General features: G+C 32.5%; 6 protein-coding genes across 6 annotated transcripts in view; 2 read left to right on the top strand and 4 right to left on the bottom strand.

Moving 5' to 3' along the window:
• Positions 1–575: 575 nt before the first annotated feature.
• Positions 576–6024, top strand: LOC105618150 (the record flags this gene model as incomplete). The annotated part of the gene is made up of 14 exons (XM_012199690.1): positions 576–725; positions 807–1757; positions 1844–2249; positions 2334–2782; positions 2850–2998; positions 3063–3310; positions 3379–3612; positions 3693–3875; positions 3950–4110; positions 4184–4433; positions 4502–4745; positions 4833–5200; positions 5292–5588; positions 5666–6024. Coding segments are annotated over 14 exons (4449 nt in total), but the record flags the coding sequence as incomplete, so codon positions are not given.
• Positions 6025–6317: 293 nt separating this feature from the next.
• Positions 6318–8252, bottom strand: LOC105618149 (testis-specific serine/threonine-protein kinase 1-like). Its single transcript, XM_012199689.1, has 5 exons — positions 8154–8252; positions 7775–8081; positions 6806–7365; positions 6425–6514; positions 6318–6353 (listed from the first exon to the last, which is right to left on the bottom strand). The coding sequence occupies exons 1-5, from the start codon at positions 8250–8252 to the stop codon at positions 6318–6320; spliced, it is 1092 nt and encodes a 363-aa protein (XP_012055079.1).
• A 702-nt stretch (positions 8253–8954) lies between these two features.
• LOC105618041 (histone acetyltransferase type B catalytic subunit) lies at positions 8955–11145 on the bottom strand. Its single transcript, XM_012199579.1, has 6 exons — positions 10997–11145; positions 10516–10775; positions 10264–10420; positions 9961–10175; positions 9345–9496; positions 8955–9260 (listed from the first exon to the last, which is right to left on the bottom strand). Exons 1-6 carry the CDS (start codon positions 11143–11145, stop codon positions 8955–8957), a joined length of 1239 nt encoding a protein of 412 aa, XP_012054969.1.
• A 2591-nt stretch (positions 11146–13736) lies between these two features.
• On the top strand, positions 13737–18419 carry LOC105618147 (cilia- and flagella-associated protein 57). The gene is made up of 4 exons (XM_012199688.1): positions 13737–13939; positions 14413–15913; positions 16373–16546; positions 16629–18419. Exons 1-4 carry the CDS (start codon positions 13737–13739, stop codon positions 18417–18419), a joined length of 3669 nt encoding a protein of 1222 aa, XP_012055078.1.
• A 549-nt stretch (positions 18420–18968) lies between these two features.
• On the bottom strand, positions 18969–20188 carry LOC105618040 (very-long-chain enoyl-CoA reductase). Its single transcript, XM_012199578.1, has 4 exons — positions 20171–20188; positions 19734–20044; positions 19193–19602; positions 18969–19096 (listed from the first exon to the last, which is right to left on the bottom strand). Exons 1-4 carry the CDS (start codon positions 20186–20188, stop codon positions 18969–18971), a joined length of 867 nt encoding a protein of 288 aa, XP_012054968.1.
• Positions 20189–22470: 2282 nt separating this feature from the next.
• The window catches only part of LOC105618039 (mediator of RNA polymerase II transcription subunit 20), a 96538-nt gene continuing 95217 nt past the window's right edge, over positions 22471–23791 (bottom strand). The window contains exons 4-5 of the mRNA XM_012199577.1: positions 23177–23287; positions 22471–22563 (exon numbers count right to left, since the gene is read on the bottom strand). Coding sequence (XP_012054967.1) covers positions 22471–22563; positions 23177–23287 — 204 coding nt within the window. The remainder of the gene's footprint in view (positions 22564–23176; positions 23288–23791) is intronic.

Raw genomic sequence — 23791 nt, 5'->3', positions numbered from 1 at the left:
CGTACTTTTTATCTTTATATTTCGTTATATTTCTTCATAATTTAATTAATTTGTTTTGAAACTTTGTGTGTGTGTGTGTGTGCGCGCGCGCGTGTGTGTGTGTGTATTTATAAAAACTGATCTATTTAATTTTTTAATTTATTACTGTGACTGAAGTTATATCTCTTAAGAAAAAGATGTTTAAAACAATTAAAATGTCAAAATATTAAATTAAAAATAATTTTTATGAGATTGCAAGAAGTTTTAAATATAGGATTGCTCATTTATAGAATATCATTTTTAGAATTTATTTAAATTTAATACAAAACAATATTAAAAGACACTGATATATCTACAAAATTAGATCTAAAGTAATAAATAAAGTACAGGAATCTTAATATTATTATATGATTGATAATATTATCATATGATATTGATATATTATCATATCAAATTCTAAAAGTGATATAAATGAACATTTCTCCATCAAAAAATAATTATTTTACTTTTTAATTTTATTCTTGAATATTGAAATAAGAAATAAATTTTACAAATGCATTTGATTGCAATTTTGAGTTTTGATTTTATTCACAGGTATAAACGTGCTGCAAAGTTTCGAAGAGACTTTATTCTTCAATTTACCAGATTTTCAAGACACGGCCTTTTTTTTTGTACAGGATGAAAACCAATTTCTCTGGTTCGCAGTTGCCGTCAATTCCTCAGACTTATTACTTTATCAATTGGTTGTATGTCCTAAACTACATTCTATATTTTTTTTAAATAATAGAAAAAAAACATTCTACTTTGCAAAACTATATAATTTTTAGAATAATCAAGCGCAACTTATCAGAACATATCCGCAGCCCAATGGAAAACGGATAATTGTACATAATTATAGTGCCGGTACGCTTATAGTTGTGCAGAAGGATTTCGAAGGAATTGTCATTCTATGTCTCAGCAAGAACGAAAATGAAACATACGAATTGCAGTTCAAACAAGAGATCGAAATTCTCGAAGTGATGCATTCGCATATCTGGTTCGAAATGAATCAGCTGTATTTAGGAATTGCTTCAGAAACAAAAATATCTATATTTGTCTGGCTCGGAGAGAACTTTGACAAGATTGATACGTTGTTCTATGGAGCAAGAAAACTCTGGCCCTTTCAGAGCAAAAGTTTCATGCATATTGTTGTCGTAGGATCGTTCACGAAAGTACTCCGGTTTTCTGTGCGTTCTAACAAATTCGTAGAGATACAAAAATTACATTATGCCAACGATGTCACTTCGTTTCACTTCAAAGAAGGTCATTTCGAAGAGCGCTTTCTAGTTTTAGCCGGTAATGAGTCTACGATCTTGTACAAGGAGATGTATGGCCGCTTCGTGCCGTTTCAAAAGATCACTCCGACGAGGCAGATTCTTTCCTTGACAATGGGAAATACCGTCATCCTGTTTTCAGTGGAACAGAATACCGTAGGAATTTATCAATACAACGGCTGGAGATTTTTAAGATTGCGTACGAAATTATCGAACTTTCGACAAATTCGTTCTATTCGTTCATATGACGAAGACATGCTCGTAATACAAAATCAGGCCGGAGAATGGAAATTCTTAAATCCTACTTGGACGGTGAAAAAAACGTGGAAATCTTTACTGGACGAAACAGCCACTTGGTGTTCCGAGACCAAACAACAGGCATCTCAGAGAACTTTGAAAAAACTTCCAGATTTAAAGAGTCCCGTGATTTCGAACGCGCACATCGGTCAACTTCGTATGCAAAATGTAAAACACTGTCTCTTGATTTCTGTTTAAATAAAAAATAAAATTTCATATTAACTCGATTAATATAATTTTGTATTTGATGCTAGATTAATGGTCAGAATGCAGAGGAATTGGTCCAATTAACGAAGCGATATAAGAGTATAAATGCTAAATTGAATCTGACGAACAGTCTTTTGACACAAAGAACAGAAAATGCTGAAAAATCTAAGCATATAGTCTTGCATGGCAAAAAGCTCACAATCAAATGTAAAACGAATTGTCATATTCATCGTATAATTATGGATGGCGGGATTAAACCCAAATATGTGAAATCCAAACCCAATGAGGTCCTACAGCTCGCCAAATTGAAAGTAAAGACGCTACTTGACTGGAGATGCCCCGTTCCTAATTTTAAGATAGATGATATTTTCGTTAAGAAATCTATTAACGGAATATTAATGCGAGACCTGCAAGACAGAGCTTTGAAAATTTCAGGAGATCAAGTAATTACAGGTGATTTAATGCGCTGTGCTGATTGTGTTTCTTTATTACATGTCTTGTATTACTCGTACATTATGTTTAATACATGAATTTTAGGTAATCATGTTTTCGCCAATTTGCGTGCGACAGACGTTTTGATTCCTTTAGACATTGCGACAAGAAGTATTGAGCAAACAGTGTACATGAAAGAGGCGAGAGTAAAAGATTTATTTCTAACTAAGGACGAATTCTTTTTGCCATTAAATGGTCCCACCACTATAATGCACAGTTCGATAACTGCTACAAAAGTGAGACTTACAGGACTTGTCAAAACATCAGGCAAAATAACAGGCAGAGGAATTGAAAGATTAAAGCCTTTGAAAGAGATTCTCACACCGTTGGTATTGTCTGGTGATCGTTTCCTGCAGAATGTAACGTTCAGCAATTTTGTTAAAGCTAAAGATATCATCAGGTCTCGTGGGCTGTCGATGAAAGAAATCTTAGAGAATACTGTACCGTTAGATTCTAACGTATCGGTGCATTTGATATTATCCAGCAACAAAACAGTAATTATTTAAAAATTTGTGTTTGTGTGCGCACAATTTTGAATTTACTTTACATTTTTATTTTCAGCAATGGAGCAACGTGACTATGTGGGACTTTGTTACTACAAATTTCGTAACGAAGAATTCTGCTGAAACTATTATTATTTCTGGAATAAAATACACGAATAATAATGTCACTTTGTCGAAGGCTGCCCATCAAAATCTTCCCATTCCAAAGTACACACATTTTTTTGTTTTATGAAGCACATATTCTACATTCTCTAAAAATATATACTTGCAGATTGACGATTCCTCTATGTGCAAAAGAAGTCATCACTCCGGAAATTAGAACTTCTTCAATGAAAATGGGCGATATATTTGTAAAAAATTTAAATGTTTCACATGTTCTTGGAGCTCAAAATTTGAATACAATCATTTTCGATTCGGTGTCAGATTTGCACAACATTGACTTTTCAGCGAAGCTATTCACTGGTCAGGTTTTCATAAAAAACATATCAGCGTTAAAAATTAAAGGAATAAATCTAAAAAGTAAAAATAACTAAAATTGGTCTAAATCTCACACTACACTCGATATTATGTAGACCTAAAAATTGCAGTGAACGAGTGGACAGGTGAAAATCGCATCAAAGGACCAGTAAATCTTAAGAACCTCGTCGTTAATAATCTCGAAACGCCAGCCTACTTCAATCTCTCTTTACCTAGAAGAGTAAAGAACGTAATTATAAAAGGAGATAGCGATATTGGAAAAATCAATGATATAAAAATACAATCTTTTATGGAAAATGTTTTGAAGGTGGATGATCTAATATCTTTAGGACACGTAACATTCGGTAAGTTTACGTGTAATATTTTCCCATTAATTTGAAATAAAAATTTAATGCGCAATTTATATCTTGAAATTTTTTTGCAGCTCGTGGTTTTACGTCAAGCAACATATATGCTTCCCACTCGACGTTAAAACTTCCGCATTTAGATACAAATCTCAATTTAGGTTCAAAACAGATTTCTACTACTCTAAGTACAGATGCGATAAACGTGCCACAGACGTTTGGTTACGTCGCAAGCAATGCACCATCTACATTTATTATAGAAGGTACAGTGATGGGAATTTACTAATTATATTTTATGATAGGATTTTAATGATGTATGTAAATATTTCTACTTTAGGATCAGCCCGATTTTTGAAGGAGCCAGTTATAGAAAATATAAAAGATGTGAATCTAAAGCAATTATCTGAAAATTTATGGATGGCAAATCAGGACACAACTTTATATGGTAACAATATATACTTCGAAAATATTACTTTAACAGGAGATATCATCCTAAAGGTAAAAACATTAGTAAAACAAAAGATATCTTACGTATAAAAAAAATAATATTAACCATAAGAAATTTTTTCAGCATTCTAACAATTCATTGAATCTAAACATGTGGAAGGATATGAAATGCAAATTTTTAAGCAAAACGGAAACACAGCATATTACCGTAGCTTCGTCATTTAAGAATGTTGAGGTGCCTTCTATGAACGCAGAAAATAATTCAATTCTACAATCTTCAGACTTGAATTTGAACAATTTGTTGACTAACTCCTTGATGAAAAATACGACGCAAACTATAGATGCTGCATGGCATTTTGAAGAATTGTACATAAGTAAGGCAGAGAACATTATTTTTCTTAAAAAGATGAATTAAAAAAAATAAATTATATCTTTAATTTAGATAATATGATTTGGGATGGTAAATTTAATGGAATCGATTTAAACACGGATATTGTTAGGCGTGACACAAAACGTAACGTTGTCACTGGTAAGAAAATGATATTAAGCTTGACTGCTAAAAATCTCCAGGCATTAAATATGAACTTTTCGAACTTTACTAAATATGCTGTAACTAAAAAATGTCAGAAGTTGTTGGTGATTAAAGGTCAAAAAACTTTTACCAATATTACTTTGAATAATTTGAGGTAATTGATATTTCTATTAAATGATATTTCTATTAAAACAATATTTTTGTTAAATGTCATTAAGAACTTTTAATTTTTTTTTTTAGTCGTCAAAGGTACGATTATGGGTCGCAATATCGAAGACGCATTACTGAAGTCCGGAAACCAAACGTTGTTCGGAACCAAGAGGATACAAGGCCAGTTTAATGCAACATCTCTTGTTATTGATGGTACTGTGAATGATGTAAATCTGACGGAGTTAATAAACAATCAAATGAAGAAACATAAAGTGGTGCAGACGATAGAAAGTAAGATGGATTTCAGAAATGAAATTGAAATTTTTGGAAACATCACAATCGGTGGACTCTATGAAGGGATAAACTTAACAAATATTACGAAAAATAAAATAAATACAGTTTTTGATAGAATGACGGAAGTCATGACATTGACGGAAGATATAACAACTGCGTTGCAAAGTAAGTTATATATTCAGATCATTAAACAGCATTTAAGAATGAATAATATAATATTAATTCAACAAAATATTATTGATCATTTTGTGTGCAGATCGTGCTATTTACGTGAACAAATTTGAAATGGTGGATAAGGATATATTGCAAACCGTTTCTAACATTTCTAACACAGAGGACATGAATCTTAACAGTACCTGTCTTTGCGAGTCAAAGAATACGTCTTTAATTTGTAATGATACGGAATTATTGTATGCTATCGCCGGTACAAATGCTAGCGCGTTTGTGATGAAGAAATTGATAATGCTGGATGATACTATGTTTCTAGTATTAGTGTCAAAAGATTTCGTCTCAATTTATTCGTATACCGATGAACAATTTTATCAGGTAGCAGGTAAATCTCACAAAGAAATATTTAATCATATTATAGCAATGAAGAATTTTGTAATATTACGAAATAATATTTGACAGGATTATACGTGCCTGATATACTTGAGGTATTTGTGGAATCAATCGATTATTCGTTATGGATTTTTTTACGATTGTTCGAGGAAATCTTGATATTACGTTATCACACATGGAATGAACTCAATCAATACGTTTTGCCGGGTTCAAGTTCATTTGTAATCAGTAAGACGCCGAATGGTCAACATCTGTTAATACGATCCGATGGTATGTGGAATCTCGGAGGACTTTTCCGTCCGGAACACATTTTTAAAATGTCTTTGGAGGGGCAAATAAAGACCTTCATTTTCGGTGCCGATTATTATGTCAAAGCAACAACAGAGAATAGCACGACCGTTTTAAAAGCACGATATATAGGAAATTAATACGCATTATTTCTTAGTAATACCTGCGGAGAGTTATTCAAATTCGAAAAATTCGGTACGTATACATAAGTATTTATTTTATATTTATCGTTCTTACTTGCAGTAGCTTGAAATAAAAAGAGAAAAACGCAAGATGAAAATTTGTAGATATATATTAATTGTATCTATATTAACTGCGCTAAAAATATATGAACTGCATTGCATCAAATTATTTCTAGTTTATTATCACAAATGGATAAGAATGTAAAAAGACGAATATTACAGATCGGGAAGAACCAATTTTTAAGTTAAACTTAGGCTGTCATAATTATGGAAGTTGTAGCAGTCCCCTAAGAAAGAGATAAGAAAGTTTTACCGTTTAATATTACCTTAACATATAATTAATTGTAACGACACGTACTTCTTCAACTTCTTTAAGGATCATTATTTCTTCTTTTTTGTTGGATTTGTTCTCGTTATTCATTTTTGTTTCCTCGATTTTATGTCGTTTCTGAAAATCGGTCATTCGTAATTTTGTGACATCACTTGCGTTATGCGTGTTCTCTTTTTAGTTATAGATTTTTTTTCTACGAAATGTAAAAAAATTGATTCGCTCGGAGTGCACATATTGCAAAATTATTCAAGGTAGTCTCGCAATCGAATGCGCGTGTACACCAAATGGATGCAATATTCTACGCATCATCATTACGATGTACGACGGAAACGATACTAAGAGGCATTTAGACTTATAAAGAATGTCTAAGAGCAACGATTGTACGATTGGGACTATCTCCGCCCGTACCGTTTCCTTCTTCATAAATTTCTCCTCGAACCTCTTGCGTTCCTCCATCGCATTATTAAGCGCGATTTGTTCCGCGGGAGAAAGCATCAGGAGGCGCGGATCCATGGCAATCCATTCGCTCTGTACAATCTGATCCGTATGAGGGCGTTTAGATACGTCTGGCTCGAGCAAATTGCCTACAAGCTTCTTCACACGATCGGTTAGACTGTCGATTACTTTGCTGCGGAATTTCCATTTGCGCGATATTTGCAGCTCGTATAGGCGCTTTAGATTCTCCTCGTCGAATGGCATGGATTTGTTCAACATTATGTAGAGAATCACGCCCAGTGCCCATATATCGGATAACTTTGGATTGTATGGGTAACCACGGAGGATCTCCGGCGCCGCGTACGACAGCGAACCGCAATACGTATCGCTCAGAACGCGTTTGCCATGGCTGTCAATCATGTATCGAGCAAAACCAAAGTCCGTTAGTTTAACGTTGTAATTTGACGTGATAAGAACGTTTTCGCATTTAATGTCGCGATGCGCTATTTCCATCTCGTGTAGATATTGAAGACCTGGTAAATGAATATGCATTAGGGGAAACATCCGCAAACAAATGCATATTAAATGCACAAATCTAACTCAAATTATAATTATTAACTTATTATTACTTTTATTAATTGCATTTGTGATTGATCTCTTTAATAAATCTTGGAATGCTCATGTTTTTTTTAAATTAACACTGAACAAAAATTCACCCATAAAATCAAGAACTTTTTTACACCTTTTTATATCTATTTTATAGTTGCACAGGTAATAGAATTATTATAATAATATTTAGTTCTATATAAAAATATGAACTTCAACAATCTATGTAACAGTAAACATTTAAATTAGTACTCAGGTGAAAATTCACTTATAGCAGTATTATATTATAGTTAAGCTGTTATAGTAATGCTATTTCTTCAAGAAGTATCACGATACCTAAAGCAAGTTGTCTGAACCACACGCGAGCTTGACTCTCCGATACTCTGCCGTTTTTCAGTATAAAATTAAAAAGATCGCCGTTTTCAGCAAAGCGCATGAATATAAAGTACTTGGTGCGCCTTTGGAAGATACTGTGAATGTGCACGACATGTGGATGATTCAGTTTCACCAGAATGTCCAGCTCACGTGGCAGGAACTTCTGAACAAAGTCTTTTGCTATATTAGCAGTGTCGATTACTTTACAAGCCAGAAAGTTATTACTCGTTTCCGACTCATGTTCCGGCTTATATTCAGCTAAATACACCTACAACGAGATAATTAATGTTTAAAGTGTCTGACAGGAACAATAGAGATTTTTTTAAATTAGGATACAGACTTTTGCATAACAACCTTCGCCGAGCTTCCTCCCAAACTTATAACCCCGCGTTAGCAGTGTGGCCTCCTCGGATGGTGTATGATGATTCAGATTCGACATGAGATTTGTAGGTATACGATAGACATTCTACCCGCTGCATTACCATAATTCGTAATTAGCCGTTCTCACTTTATTCGATGTTTAGACACAGATCGCATCGTGAATGTAAATAACTAGATGACGTTGCAGAATCTCCATTCGTGCATTCGACAAAGCAAATTATCAAGACATTTATGTACTATTCTATTTCTTTATCTTGACGATAGTGACAAATCTTATACTAAAAATTTTGAAAAATTCGAAAGAGCGGTTACTTAACCATTTTGACGATAAACTGACATGGATCAATGAACTTGAATCGAGCTCGGGCTTATCGAAATAATAATCGAAAACAATTAAACATCATAAAAGTAGAAAAGCAAGATAAATTTAATGAATTGACATATCTGTACACAAATATAAAACGTTGGAAATTATTCATATTTTGTTTTCACAGCTTAAAAATTTTTTAATTAATACTAGAAACGCTGATAGTATCCCATTAGAACTGCCGAAGGTGCCAATTTGGTAATTTCCTATCTCTTGGTTAGTGAAAAATTATTTTTGTATTTATTATATTATTTATATCGTTAGAAATATTATATTCACATATTTTCAATATTATATATATCTAATGCAAGATAAAAGAGTTAAAATAATTAGCGGAGCCACAATGGCACCATCGGTTGTTTTAATTAATCAATGTGCATTTCACATAATATTTCACAGCTCAGAAGCGTACTCCAACCGCTTAATGACCATTTTGTATTCCTCTTCCAAAATCCGGTATTCCTTTTCTAGTATTTCTTTGCGTTGTTCATCAGATGGTAGTCCATTACCATTCGTGTACGTGCTTTTATCCCCGGTATTCTTCAACGCGCGCTCTATTTTCATCTCCTCATTCTGTTTTCTTTTAAATGGTATATTCAGTCTTTTCTTTACATCTATTCTATACGCTCGATATTCTTCTGCATCCGCGACATTTGTCGCCTGCAATCGTAGAATTTCATACACTATGCGAGCCTGTTTCTGTGAACAAAATATTTACAAAATAGAGAGAAAGGAGAAAAACAAGTAATGATAATACAAAATAAGTCACATGTTAATAGATACCTTATTTATTCTTAATGCATTTCTAGCCTCAACAATCATTTCATTATCAAAACCATGCTTTAAACGTTTTGGCGCGAAACTGGATAATGTGCTGCAATTTAAGGCATCCACATAGTTTCGTAGTCTTTGAAAATCTTCGGACGGACTTTCCACTATAAACATAGATTTATTAAAATGCAGAATCATTAACGCGCAATGTTGACCATATTCATATAAACATTAGAAATGTTACTTTTAGTTACTTCGAAGATGTGAAACTTTGGAAGAATTCAAATCTTCAAAGTTAAACTTTCGACGTTTAAAAAATACATTTGTGCAAATAAAAAAAAGAAAATATATTCATAATATATATTCATAAATATATTAGTACATTTTTTAATGAAAATATTTTCATTATTATCATCATATTAAATTAATGATTGTATAATTTTTAATTTTTTGTTTCAAGCTTTAAAAAAATTTTTAATATCAAAATTTTGAACCCTTCGAAATAAATCATCATCGTAATATAGTATTCTCGCTAGTATTGAAAGTCTGTAGTATATATGATGTAAATTATAAATTTTTAGTAGCAGTGCATATCGGAATATGCTTTTGCCGACGATTATTCTGTTACCTGTTATATCCTTAACTTCGCGCCTTCCCATGTATTCGCGATAAATCGCTTGCAACAAATGTTTGCCAAGACCTATTCTTCGAAATGGTGGTAAAATTAAAAATTGAGCGATGCGTGGCCGAATATGTTGTGGATAAGCATAATATTGATACACAGTAGCGAAACCAATTGTTGCATATCGGGTAGTACCCACAGACGTGGTATATTTTTCAAATCTTTTAAAAAAGTGATTATTCAATGAAGATCATGTATACTATACACATCTATATATTGATTTGAGTAATAGGATATCGAATGACTTACAAATTAAAATACTGCCATTGTTCGTCATCGATATCAATAAAAAGAGCCGCATCTATATACCAAAGAAGGAATGTTTGAATTCTTTGATGATATTCTTTGAATCCTTTGTAACCCATATCTGCCTTATAAATCACAAATTGCCTCGTCATGCCTTCATCTATGTATCATTCAATAAAAACAATAATAGTAATCGTTATAGCTTTTAAATTTGACAGTTACATGTATAGAAACAGAAATAAGAGAATTAGATACCATTTATTGAGAAAGACTGTATCAATTCTCCATATGGTATAAATGTATCATCCTTGGCAAGCGCCTTAGTGAAATTCGCTAAGCTATAGTGAACATCAGGAGCGAGCTTTGGAATGATCTTTGTTAACACCTCATCGGCTTCAACTCCCTCATGTTTTGCATTTACTTTCTCAGTATATTTCATTCCTAAATATGTTTCCAAAGAGCCTGCCGAATAGAACAGCTGTACTTTCAGGTCCAAATAACCAAATATTATTTCCCTACGAAGAATAAAAAGAATAAGAATAACAAGATCCACACTTACATGAAAATACAACACACATATATTTCATGCATGATGTACATAATGCATCATTTATTCTTGTTCAACATTCGATAAATAACAAGGATAAATGATAGGATAAGGATGCATTATGCGTATGTTTACATAATAATTAATAAAAAACATAAATCTCAATAAATTAATATTATAACAACAAACCTATCTCCGAATACTTGATAAGTCATCTCCGGTTTGAAGATAGCCTCTTCCGAATGCAAGTCATCGAGATTGCGGATTAATCTGAGTTCCAGAGCTTCGTTACTGTCTGCAACTAACTTCTTTAGACGTGCTGTTGTTGAATCTTCCATTTTTATAAAGAATCAACGATAGAATTGAAGAAAATAATTTGTGGTCGTTAGAACTCCGATTCTTCTTGATTTTAAGGACCTTGGAAATAAAGATCAAAATAGGTTAGAACACTGCAAGCAAACAATGTCGAGATGACAGCGCAAAAGGACAAATTTCTGATATTATTGATAAACCGTGTAATGGTGATGCACGATTGGATTACCGATTGAAACCTTTTACGTCAATCCTTGATACCCAAACACGATTTGGCGCCAAAACACGGCGGTTTCGAGCAAGTGATTTCCGAATGGAACCGTTCGCAATTGCTTCCTCAATCATCGACAAAGTATTATAAAGACTAGTTTTATTTAAGTTTGTGTGCTATTAAAATTTTGATGATTATCCTATAATTACCTCATAATGTGCAATATTAATTTTATGATTTATTATTAATGTTTAATAGGTAAGCATTATTTCGATATTGAACCGATTTTTATTAAAAATTTCACTTTCATTGTTATTATCCATGCATGATAATTGTGGAGAAAATGCAATTTCGTGACACATATGTAATATTATTACATCTCTATAAATATGCTTATTTTTATAAAGAACTTAATATAATAATAAATCTTTCATAAATTTAATACATATTTTATTATGGATATATTTTAAAAATTTTTTACGTCTTCAGTTGGTAATGTCAAATTCTTCAATTATCTCCGATCCCATTCGATAGTCATGTAAATTTATCTAGTAAAGTCGGCTCTCTCTCTAATATTATAAGACATGGTAGTATCTCGGCGCTAATTTTAATAATTTTAATACACGTTTATGTGTATTCTATTCAATTATAAAATTTTATTCCGAATTTCAACAAAAATGATAAATCGTTTAAAGCGGATTTTATTCTGTATATCTAAATTTAAATTGTTCAACACTTACTTTATAAAAAAATCAAATTAATTATATCAATTATATCAATTTAATTATAAATATGTAAAAATTAATACATTAAATAGATAAGTGTATGCATTTAAGGATGCATTCTGATTAGAATGTCAAAATACTAGAAATTGAACATAATTATAAAAAAAAACTAATCACGCAGATGATTCACATAAAAGAACAAAAAAATGGTATCAATTGTACGAAAGATATTAAGTTGTTGGATGGAGCATATCTTGACATACTATAAGAACTTTCACATGCTGTTAGCGTTTTCTCTCTCACTAGTTGTAATATTGTAATCAATAACGATCAGGTTTACACAAAATATTGTGAATTTCTTTATGTAAGTATAAGTGTAAGTAGCGTATATGATACGCTATCTGAATATTATCTTAATCGATAATATTTATCATATTCAAGCTATTATTACGTTACAGTTGCAATTATCAAAATTTTAATTTATTATCGAATTAATTTATTATTGTTGATGAATTCTTTTTCCAAAATTACACCATGTTATATAAGTTTAACTATAATATTTTATAACTTTAATATTTTATTTTAAAAAAGACAGTTTTCTTAATAATATATATTCATAATTCAAAAAATTAATTTGATTTAGAACAATTTTATATGTTGACTTATATTATATACAGAGGACTAACACGATTCTCACTGTCAAATCTAGTTTGAATAATTTTGACTATTATATATTCGTTTTGGACATGATGTGACAAAAACTATTTCGACTATAATAATCTCGAAGAGGACGGATGATATTTTTAGAATGTAACCTTATTTTGACATGTTAGACTGTAGAATTTAATATTTTAATTAATTGTATTTTATTGAGGAAGACTGTAAGTCAAAACGTTTACTGAATTATTTTATGTATTAACTATAATTAAATTATTATTATTCTAATATCTCTTTTTGCTCGTTTATTAATCGTTATCAAGAATTTTTATATTGCTTTGCAAATTGTTGAGCGTTATTATATTTGTTTTTTTTTATTTATATTTTATTTTACTATATTATTTTTAGATTGAAAAGCATAGAAATATATTCCATGTCATTCCTATTAATGAATAAAAATACATTCAGGATTGAAAAGAATTCATTTTAACATTCATGAATTCGTAATTTTGAAAATCTGAATTTATTTTAATCCATTTCAATCTATTCTCGTTTGCTATATCGTTAATAATAATAATGTATCCTTCTTTATTATTCGGTAAACAATAGAGACAAATAATGCATCATGCGTTTCATGTGTGAACTTGAAACGCACCCTAAGATGCACCGTTACCAGGGAGATGTAAATAATTCTGTGTAAATTGTGAATCAATTGATCTGTTTGCTGTTTCTACATTAGAACTTTCTTTCTCGTTTTTGACAAACATCAAACATATACCTATCTCACTTTAATTTTCAAAAGTGTACATTTGCAGTCGCAGAAAACAAACTTCATTTGTCTTTTTCAGGTGCATTCCATATATCTTTGCGTTTGAAATGGAGTATGTTTATATTCGAATAAAGAAAGAAAGAAGAAAACTTGTGAAAAAATTGTGGAAAATATAATTAAGAAAGGAAGTCGTTCCTTTTAGATACAAGAGAAAAGTTATTGATAACTTTTCATAAAAAATAGTTCTCAAGCGAGATGGCTGTATCCTTGCAAACTCGCGTTTTCTACGGTTTGAAGACAGATATTGCCAACAATGCGCATTATATCACAGATGCGGAAGTTTTATATCCAGTCGGCAATGCATTGGCCATTCACAATATTTTTCAGCGTCAGCAGAAACTGATTCGATTACCTGAAAGATATTATGACGCAAATGGCATTTGTGTCTCGCCCAATAAGTGAGTAAATTTGATGAAGTATATGAGCATTTGTCCGTAAAAGAAAACAAAATAAAATAAAGAGAAACTCATTCAACCATATGAAACTGAATTAATTGAAGCAAACTTTCATATTTTTAATTTTAATAACCCTGATATAGAAAACAATTTATTGGCACAATATTAATCTCAGTGTTAGCTCAATATTGGTTCAATGTATTCTTAAGTTTAATAGATATATTCTTTTTAGCTGAACTTCCTGCACAGTTCATCAATTCTTTTTCAATGCGAAAGAGAGAGATGAATTGTACAAGAAATTCTGCTAAAAAGAACAAATCTAATATATTGCCAATAAATTGTTATTAGGAAAGATAACATAACAATTTACAAAGAAAAATAAAAAGATAATTTCATAAGGTATAAGATGTAGATATATTTTAATCTTTCTCTATTTTTTTACATACAGATTGTAATTAAATAATCTATAATTTCAGGAAATTTGTTGCTTTATCCGATATAGGAGACAAACCTTCTATATCCATCTATGATATCAACTCTCTGAAGCGTAGGAAGCTGCTTGGGATACCTTTTGACGCTCCAGGAGTAACTAGGTTTACATGTATAAGTTTTACTTTCGATAGTAAGAATCTGGTAGCAATTACTGGCGAACCCGATCAAACGATGCTCTTTTACAACTGGGAAAAGGGCAAGGTCGAGTCAACGTTTAAGCTGACCAATCCACAAAATCCATTGGCGATCGCCGATGTGTTATCCTGCAATCCAACAGACGCGACAGTGGTAGCGGTCGGTGGTGTTTATACCTTTAAATTTCTTATCGTTTCTGATTCGATATGGCGCCCATATGGTTTCGCTAAAGCGGAGAACCTCCTTGTCTGTTCGATGGCTTGGTTGGACGGCGACAGACTTATGGTTGGCACCGATGACGGCCGCATGCTCTACCTAGAGAACGGTGATCTTAAAAACGTGTACAGGATGACTGATACCGTGACAATGAATCTTAAGATTCGCGAGGAGTACGTTATGCCCACCGTCGCTAGCTTAGAAATCAGGGAGGACATTATCTGGCAACAAAACATACGCTGCTTAATCGCATTTCCACGTGGATTTGCCTACGCGCACGGCGGAGGAACCATCGTACTCTTCGAAAAAGAAGGGAAACACAACTATACGAAGAGGAACATTTACGTGATTCCACAGCGAATGGTGAAGGACGACGACCCGAATCTTTACAAGATCCACACGATCAATGTGAATCCCAGCTTTGACCAATTGATTGTCACCACCAGTTGGTCCCAACTGTATTACGCGATGCTGTGGGGTCCAGATCTGCAGATGGATCCGGAACCACAGAAAATGGAGATTATGGGCCAGCCGTTACATCATGGTTCCATCAATGGCCTCTCCATGTGCGCGTGGAAGCCGGTCTTCATGACATGCGGCGAATTTGATCATAGCGTTCGACTGTGGGATTTTGAAACAGAAACTCTTATTATGCTGAAGCAATATGATGAAGATATATTTAGCGTCGCATTGCATCCGATGGGACTATTCTGTCTGATCGGCTTTACTGATAAATTACGTTTCATGAGCATCTTGATCGACGATCTGCTACCAATGCATGAAATCGCCATCAGAAATTGCAAAACAGTTCGCTTTAGTCACAATGGTCATCTATTCGCCGCGGTCAATGTCAACATTATACAAGTGTACACCTCTATTGACTTCTCCAATCCCTTTGTCCTCAAGGGACACACAGGCAAAGTGAAGACGCTTCTCTGGTCGCAGACGGATCTGAAAATACTAAGCTTGGGTGCGGAAGGTTCTATATATGAGTGGAATATGACCACTGGTACGCGATCCAGCGAGTTTATTTGGAAAGCCGTTGTCCTACACGACATTGCATTTTCCTCGGACACGTCATTCATTTACTGCATTGCACAGGACGATCAGATACGCGAAATCAAGGAGAGTGAGGTATATCTTGATATCTTTTATTTTTATTTTTAAAATTATGCGATTACTTTTGGAAATATACTTTTACTCAATCAGCCAAGTCAAAAACAATTTATCAAATGCTCGCTATATACATTTTGTGAATAAAAAAACATCAAATTTGATGCAAATTCTGTTATATTCAATGATGTCAGCAAATTGATAGCAGATATATAACAAAATCTGCTGACGTAATATAAGAATGAATTATCGGCCGGCACAAACCGTGTACAAGTTTGCTAAATTGATTGCAAGAATCGATCAAAACTTCCTCAGTCTTTGTCGACAATTTGATTACATTGTGTTAGTGAGCCTTGTCCGCAAAACGTAAGCTTAATGCGAATATAATTGATGTCAATTTGCTAATATTTTTTATCAAATTTGCATCAATTTGTAAGCAAATTGTTAACATTTTGCTGACTGGGATATGTTCTTTATCAGATAGTACGAGAGTTTCGATTGCCTGGCAAAGAAATGCAACAAATTATCATGGGGAAAGATGATCTAATGTTATTCATAACTTCTCCCAGTGGTATCATCATTTCATTGAAAAGTCCGCTTCAAACTCCAATAGAATCAATGGATTTCCATATGCACTGCGTCGATGTCACGGCGGTATCTTTCTTTCTCTTAATACAATGAGAATAAATGAAAATATAAATTATTCTCCTAATCATTGTATTTCCTTCTTTTTTAGATCGCACTCTCTTACAACGAAAATTATTTGATCTCAGTTGCAAAGGATGGCAGTTTATGTATTTGGAAGTTATTCTTTCCCGAAGGGAAAGTAAAGATGAGCAGAGATTTGCCGTATATGAACGAAGTATTAATCGGTAAAGATGACTTAGAAGAAAAGATACATAACATCAAAAATCTGACAGTGAGATTGAGAGAATTGGAAACGGAGCACGCATATAGACTGCGGCAAATTGATATTCAGCACAACGATAAATTACGTGAGGTGCACCAAGGCTATTGTGAAGCCATCAAGGAACTTGTAGATAAAGCAGATAAGGATCGGGAGGATCACAGAAATGAGGTGAACAATATGAATGTAAATATCGTGAGGATGAAAGCGTTACACGAGGAAGCGATACAACAAATGGAAAATAATTATGAGGCCAAATTAATTACGGAATATGACAAATATCAAGCATTTGAAGAACATACTAATGCTATGCGAGAGAACTACGAGAAGCAATTAAAAGATCTTGAGAAAAGCGACGCGGAGCAATTACAAAAAACCATGACGACATACGAAGCTTTGCTTTACGAGAAGAAAATACAACTGGAAGAAACATTCGACGAAATGACACATAAGGAACGCGTTCATGAACAATTGATGTCGCAAATAGAGAATGACGCGGATCATGAGATTCTCGAAATACGTACGAAATACGAGAACCTCCTATACGAAGAAAAGCAGAACAGTTTGAAACTGAAGGGAGAGGCCGGAGTAATGCGAAACAAATTCATGGCGAGTCAAAGAGACATTGATGATCTAAAGAGGCAAGTGAATCGGGTGCAAAGCGAATATGCGCAGTTTCTCAAAAATATACAAGATCTTGAGAAGCAAATAACGGATCTAAAGAAGGAAATCACCGAGAGGGACGCTACTATTCGGAATAAAGAGCAACAGATATATGATATGAAGCGAATAAATCAGGAATTGGAGAAATTCAAGTTTGTGTCGAATTTTAAGATTGATGAGTTGAGGAATCAGATACAACCGAGGAATCAGGAGATACAGGAACTGAAGAATAGTATTCGGAACATAGAGGAGGAGATCATAAGTCTCCAAAAGATAAACGAAAACTTAGAGCTGCAGCTACACAAAGAGCGGGAGAAATTGCGGAGCGCACGCCGAGAGATCGATCGTGAAATCCATAAGAACAAGAGATGTCAGCAACTGTTACGAAAAATTCGCGTCGACATTCTTAAAGCCTCGGAACTTATACAAGAACCGAACGCTCTGAAAACCGCGGTGATCAATTTATATCACAAATATAGTGCGGATGATGAAATCCTACGTAGTCGCAAAGCGGACATAGATGCGCAGTGTGAATTCATCAGGCAAAAGGATCAATTGGAAAAGACTATCGCGTCTCTAAAGAAGCAGAAGCAGTTCCGGGATACGTCTAAAGGTGACAAAGAATTGAAGATGACAGAGGAAAATAGTATACTTACTGTGGAATTGAACGCATTGAGGGAAGAGTTGAAGCAAGCACGAGAAAACATTTTATATATGGAGAGTTTGCTGGGATTAACGCAAAAACACATACGACCTACAGAAGCGAGAAAAATCTTGGAACAAACGTATCACGGATACTACGAGTTGCAGGAGAAATATATGAAACAAATACAAGAATACAAGAAAGTTATTTTAGCACTAAAAGAAGATATCAAACAATTGTTGAGCAAGATTCCTTGTGAAGAAAAGGAGGAAGAAAAGACATCTGTGGCATCATCTGTGACAACAAATTTGTGACATTTAATCATTTTTTTCAAGAACTTAAATATTGTAAAGTTTTTAATGATAAATTAATGTTTTAGCATATTTTTGACAGATAATTAAAAATAATTATATATATATATTTATATTAATTATATGTTTTTTTATGTTTTATATTAATTATATGTAATTATATACGTATATATTTGTTCTGATTGTTATGATTGTTAAAAAATAAGAGCGCTGTATATCATGCCATGTTTATAAGGTATAGATAAGATTATTTCATAAAACAGAACTGAACTTCCCCCCTAAGACTTGTATAAAAATAAAAAATTGGAATTAAAATGCTTATATATATATTATACATCTTATAATATATATTAAGATATATATTATATATCTTTTGTTGTTTTTTAGAAATTTCATTTTTTACTAGAAATTGACACTATTATTGATCACATGTTTGTCATAATTGCTAAGCTTAATATTCCTTCAACAAAAAAAAAAACAAAAAAAACAGAAACAAAGTAAAATCAACATTGTATCATGAATCACCGATATTTTGTAAATAAATGCCTTAATTTAAAGAATGAACGGAATGATGGCTTTGCGGTTTTTCGGATAATGCGAGAATTCTTTCTTGTATGCCTTGTGCTTGCCTAGTGCCCACACGGTCATTTGATATGCACCGGCAAGCGTGAACAGACCAGCTGAAAATTAAAACATAGATTCGTATAATCATTTCATTTGCATTCGATGTTAAAGATTAAATAATCATGCATAAAATTTCAGCTGGATAAGCGTACCTGGAAGACATGATGTCATTACAGTAAAACCGATCCAACTGCCTATCTCATATGTATAATTAGGACAGGAGACAAGTAAGAAGAGTGCAGTGAAAGGATTCTTGGTCGGCATCGGGACTTTCCTGACTGTAGTGCCTGATGGTCTCAAATTCCTCAGAGCTAAGTGGATACTGAGATTGCCCAACTCGCACAGCACAAATATTATCGATCCAATGTGGAATTGAAACTTGGAAGGAGCTGTGTATAATGGATGATTTGTGTGATATGCCACATACATAGCAAAAAGCCAATAGTAGGAGCAATTTTTGAATAGGTTACGCAATGGCATTGTTGCATGACTAAAACGATGAACAAATATAGTCTCTAAGAGACGCTTAACATAATGTATCGACCAGGCACCTGCTGCACACCTGAAAAAGAAAAAAAATTGCTTATGTATAAATAATTAAGTACAAAAAAAGAAATACTTATATAAAATATATACATTATATATGAATGTAGATTATAATTTTAATAATGTTATATAATTACAGTGGCTTACTTAGCTATATAGTGGAAATTACTGGTATCCACATTTCCATAAAACAGCCAGGGACGTTGATACAACCAAAGATATACCACCAGAGGTCCTGCATACTCCAACAGGAATACAGTCTTCCAACCAATCTGAGGACCGAGATCCTTATAATACAACTTTCCACCCGTTTTCAGCGACAGGGATTTAATTGTCTCTGAATCGGACAATGATTTTCCCTTAGCATCCAATCTCAGACTCTGCCTATTGACGTTTGCTGCCTTTTTTAATTTATACAACTCCTGTTTCACTTCGCCTATCGTAGTGTTTGCATTTACCTACAAGATACACGTCATGTAATAAAAAGGTCCCTTTCAAAAAACAATCGTTCGAATTTCGAATTATCATATTCCGTTTAAATTTCAATTGATTATTCGATTTTACAGTTATTGTGCTTTACTTACATTCACGTTGGCTATCATCTTCGACGATTTCGTCGACAGTATTTCGATCTGAAAGTAGAAAACATGATAAGTGCAGTTGTCGAATCCTTCGCATTATGGCGATTTCACGAATTTTTACCTCCATTTTCGTCGATGCAGACAACTCTCATGCGTAGAGAACACTGTCCTTTCGCACCGCGGTCGCACTTCTTTTAGTCTCACTAGTCTCACCGCTGTTGCTCCGGTTAGTTCTAGTTGTTCGGTTTTCAGTCTGGAGCAACTTCCTGCGGTTAGCGTCGCATGGCGTCGCATTCGCAGTCACGTGATTCTGCGCGGCCCATTTTTTTTCGATGACCATCAATATTCCGTTTGTTTCTTTCAAAAATCCGATAAATGAGACGCGGCGATAACCCGTGTGTCGAGAAAAATAAAATTAACAATTTTGGTAATCAAATTATCGCCAGCTTGGTATAACAAATGCAATTATCGCCGATCCGGATCGCGCATGCAAAAATAAATCATTTGATTCACATGTTTATGAGTACAAAATTTACATAGTTTCATTACGGTATGCATAATTTCATTCACGGAATGATACGACAATTTCACGTAATTACATACATAAAAAAAAGCCAAAAGAATGTGGATAAATATTCTGTTTATATTTTTTATTTATATTTAAACATTATTATCTTTCTTCTGTTTGCGCATGGCGTGATCTTTATATAATCACGTACGCAAAACGTGATAATTATAACATATAGCGTATTATTATTAATATATTGTATATATACATAATTTCGATTTAGTATATTTATCGATTTATCATCATGAGATAAACGGTCCCAATAACCGGATATACATCTTCGGTTTGTACACATTATACAAAATTTATTATTATTAATCTAAAATTTTTTTAATTATAACATTATAACTTAATTGTATTCAAAGATTACAATTAAATTATAATATTATATTTAAAAAAGCATTTGAGATTAATAATAATGTAAGGAAATATAATTAAAGTTTTGTTTGTGTATGTGTGTTTAATTATGATGTTTCTTCATGGAAATAATTATTACATAAAACTGAAAATTCCAAGTCATCTAATGATCTTAATTTACTCAATTCGTAATTGCGTAGGTAGACCTTTGAACTACCTTGTGAACACTTCTACACTAGGAAAAAAAAGAACAATGTTAAAAAAAGATTAACTTTTGAGAAATGTAAAAAACATAGTGAGTCTTATACATTTCTATCTGCTGAATACGATGGTGTTATTAGTTTTTATTGAAAATGTGAGGCACGTCATTTTTAGGTTAAAGTCCTCATTGTCACCAAAAGTAGAACTTTAATCTGAAAAATAACGCAGTATCATCATGCATAAATGAATACTAAAATTAATATTATTGACATTATTAGGCAAATTTATGTATTTGTACTTTAATATAAACTGCAATTAAATTTATGGTAATAGACTTTATGGTAATATTATGGTAATAATATTCTATTGTCAAACATTATTGAATAGGCTATTTTTTTTAGTTATTTGTAATTAAGAAATAATTTTAAAAGATTATAACGCATACATTGTGTGTCGAAGAACACAAAAACGCGACAAAAAAATGTACAAAAACATGTACAATAAAAATGTACTTTTATTTTTAAAGTGTTGTCACAGTTGATAAAGTTAACTTTACCGATAAATGACAATAGATTACTTTATTGGCTTTATAATATAATATTTTATCAATTGCGTGTGGCTGCTCCATTAAAGTTTCTCGAGTTCTCTCATAGATAGCGCATCGTGTCACATTATACAAAACAAACTGATTTTGCAAAATGTATTTTTGGAATCTCTATAATTTCCGAAATAATATAATACTAATTAATATAATACTAATTAAGTTATACGTTAGAAATTAAATTAAATATAGAACAGAATACTCAATTTTTTTACAGTTCGTTTATAAAAAATAATTGAAAATAGAAGAGGAAAATTGAAATGCATACGGAAATAAAATAAAGAGTTGAATTGACGAAAATCTCGATTATTTTGAAAATATTTAGATATCATTTTGCATGCAAATTACTATTCTAAAAAAATTTTTATTAATTATATATATAAATAATATATAATACAAATCTCTGGTAATAAAATTAACGTGAGCAAATAATATTCGAAAAATAGTGACATCGTTATAAATACGCGCAGATCATAATATAATAAATATTAGCGGGATCTGTAGAGTTCTCAATCGATTTCGCCGTTAACGTTGTGAAATAAATAATGCGGCCCAAAGTCACTACGATGGCTTCCTTTAAATTACTCCTGTGGCTTTCCTGTATTGACTGAAGTGTTCTAGATACTGTTGTATCGTATCCATCGGCTGATAAATTTCGTTCATTCGATTCTACAAAAGTTATTTTAAAAAAACTTAATTACACATCGAGATTTTTTCAGCAAAATTATTTAAAAGTTTCATTCTCAATACATGAAGAATATGCTTTTGTTGAAGTATCTAAAAAATTTAATTAGATATAGATTTGAAATAATTTAATTAGACTTAATTATATAATAAATTAATTAGTATATAATAAATATATAATAAATTAATTATATAATAAATATAATAAATTAATTAGATTATTAATTTTATTAGACCAAAATAATTATATACTCTCTAAAATTTTTTGAGTGAATTCCGAAGAGTGAAATGCTTAAAAATTGAAAATGCAAAAACAGTTTTTTCAAGACTGTCTCAATTTTCACTCTTTAAAGTGAGATTCCATTCTTTAGAGTGAAATTCTAAAGAATTTAGAGAGTAGGAATCTCAAGCATGATAAGCAACGCTGCAACAAATTTTGACATTCTAGCAACCAATTTGTGCGTCCTATCAATTATGCGTCTTATAATTAAATAATTATGAAATTATTAATAATTTCAAGTTTTTAATTAAATTTTTAGATTTAACAAATCTTTCTTTTCATGCACAAAGACACATTTTTCTAATACTAAATATTCACCTGTAAATATTGAGGAGCTTGATTAGATACGGTTGAACCCAAGAATCCCTGCAGAAATTCACGAATGAGTTCCCACGCGCTCGCTGGCACGACACAAGGTCTGTACTCGACCTGGGGATTCACAAATGAAAAAAATGTATATATCACAGGATTATACCTAGTCGAGTACCATCAGATCATGATGTATGTCAAATCAACGCGATATCGTTAGTACTTATCGAGGCGACTTAACGATGACAGTGCTTGTGCGATTCATAATAAGTCGCGAGCGGCCGCGGCTGGATTTTACGATCTGAAGACGAAATGTCCGCGATATGGACCTCGTATGTCTCTCGCGTAATCCGGCTTACAATGTGTATGTGTGCGTTAATGATGTCGCGAAGGAATCGTGGGAGGAAACAGAATGTATAATCAGGAGCTTGCGCGACGAACTTCAACGGACAGCGATGGAAAACGGATGGGCGCTTATGATAATCCGCTTGAAACCATCGTATGGAATATCCATAAGTATACTGAGATAAATGTTTTGTATGATATGTGATTCACAAAAACTTTCTTACTTTTTAATTAAAAAAATTTTGTTCTTCTCAAATGAAAATTTAGTTAGAATAATCA

Source organism: Atta cephalotes (genome assembly GCF_000143395.1).
Source record: "Atta cephalotes unplaced genomic scaffold scaffold00015, whole genome shotgun sequence".
NCBI classification, from domain to species: domain Eukaryota; kingdom Metazoa; phylum Arthropoda; class Insecta; order Hymenoptera; family Formicidae; genus Atta; species Atta cephalotes.
The sequence above is the reverse complement of the archived record's forward strand: the minus strand, read 5'-3'. Positions and strand labels throughout refer to the sequence as shown.

Coding starts and splice junctions, on each gene's coding strand:
- LOC105618040 (XM_012199578.1), bottom strand. Junction 19,603..19,733: donor AATTTCCACTATATAGCTAA/GTAAGCCACTGT, acceptor TTTCTTTTTCAG/GTGTGCAGCAGGTGCCTGGT. Junction 19,097..19,192: donor AATGACATCATGTCTTCCAG/GTACGCTTATCC, acceptor TTTAATTTTCAG/CTGGTCTGTTCACGCTTGCC.
- LOC105618147 (XM_012199688.1), top strand. CDS start 13,737: ATGGCTGTATCCTTGCAAACTCGCGTTTTCTACGGTTTGAAGACAGAT. Junction 13,940..14,412: donor ATTTGTGTCTCGCCCAATAA/GTGAGTAAATTT, acceptor CTATAATTTCAG/GAAATTTGTTGCTTTATCCG. Junction 15,914..16,372: donor GCGAAATCAAGGAGAGTGAG/GTATATCTTGAT, acceptor GTTCTTTATCAG/ATAGTACGAGAGTTTCGATT.
- LOC105618041 (XM_012199579.1), bottom strand. CDS start 11,145: ATGGAAGATTCAACAACAGCACGTCTAAAGAAGTTAGTTGCAGACAGT. Junction 10,421..10,515: donor ACAGTCTTTCTCAATAAATG/GTATCTAATTCT, acceptor AATGATACATAG/ATGAAGGCATGACGAGGCAA. Junction 9,497..9,960: donor CGAAGTTAAGGATATAACAG/GTAACAGAATAA, acceptor CTATGTTTATAG/TGGAAAGTCCGTCCGAAGAT.
- LOC105618149 (XM_012199689.1), bottom strand. CDS start 8,252: ATGTCGAATCTGAATCATCATACACCATCCGAGGAGGCCACACTGCTA. Junction 7,366..7,774: donor GTTCAGACAACTTGCTTTAG/GTATCGTGATAC, acceptor TTCATTTACCAG/GTCTTCAATATCTACACGAG. Junction 6,515..6,805: donor AATTTATGAAGAAGGAAACG/GTACGGGCGGAG, acceptor ACCGATTTTCAG/AAACGACATAAAATCGAGGA.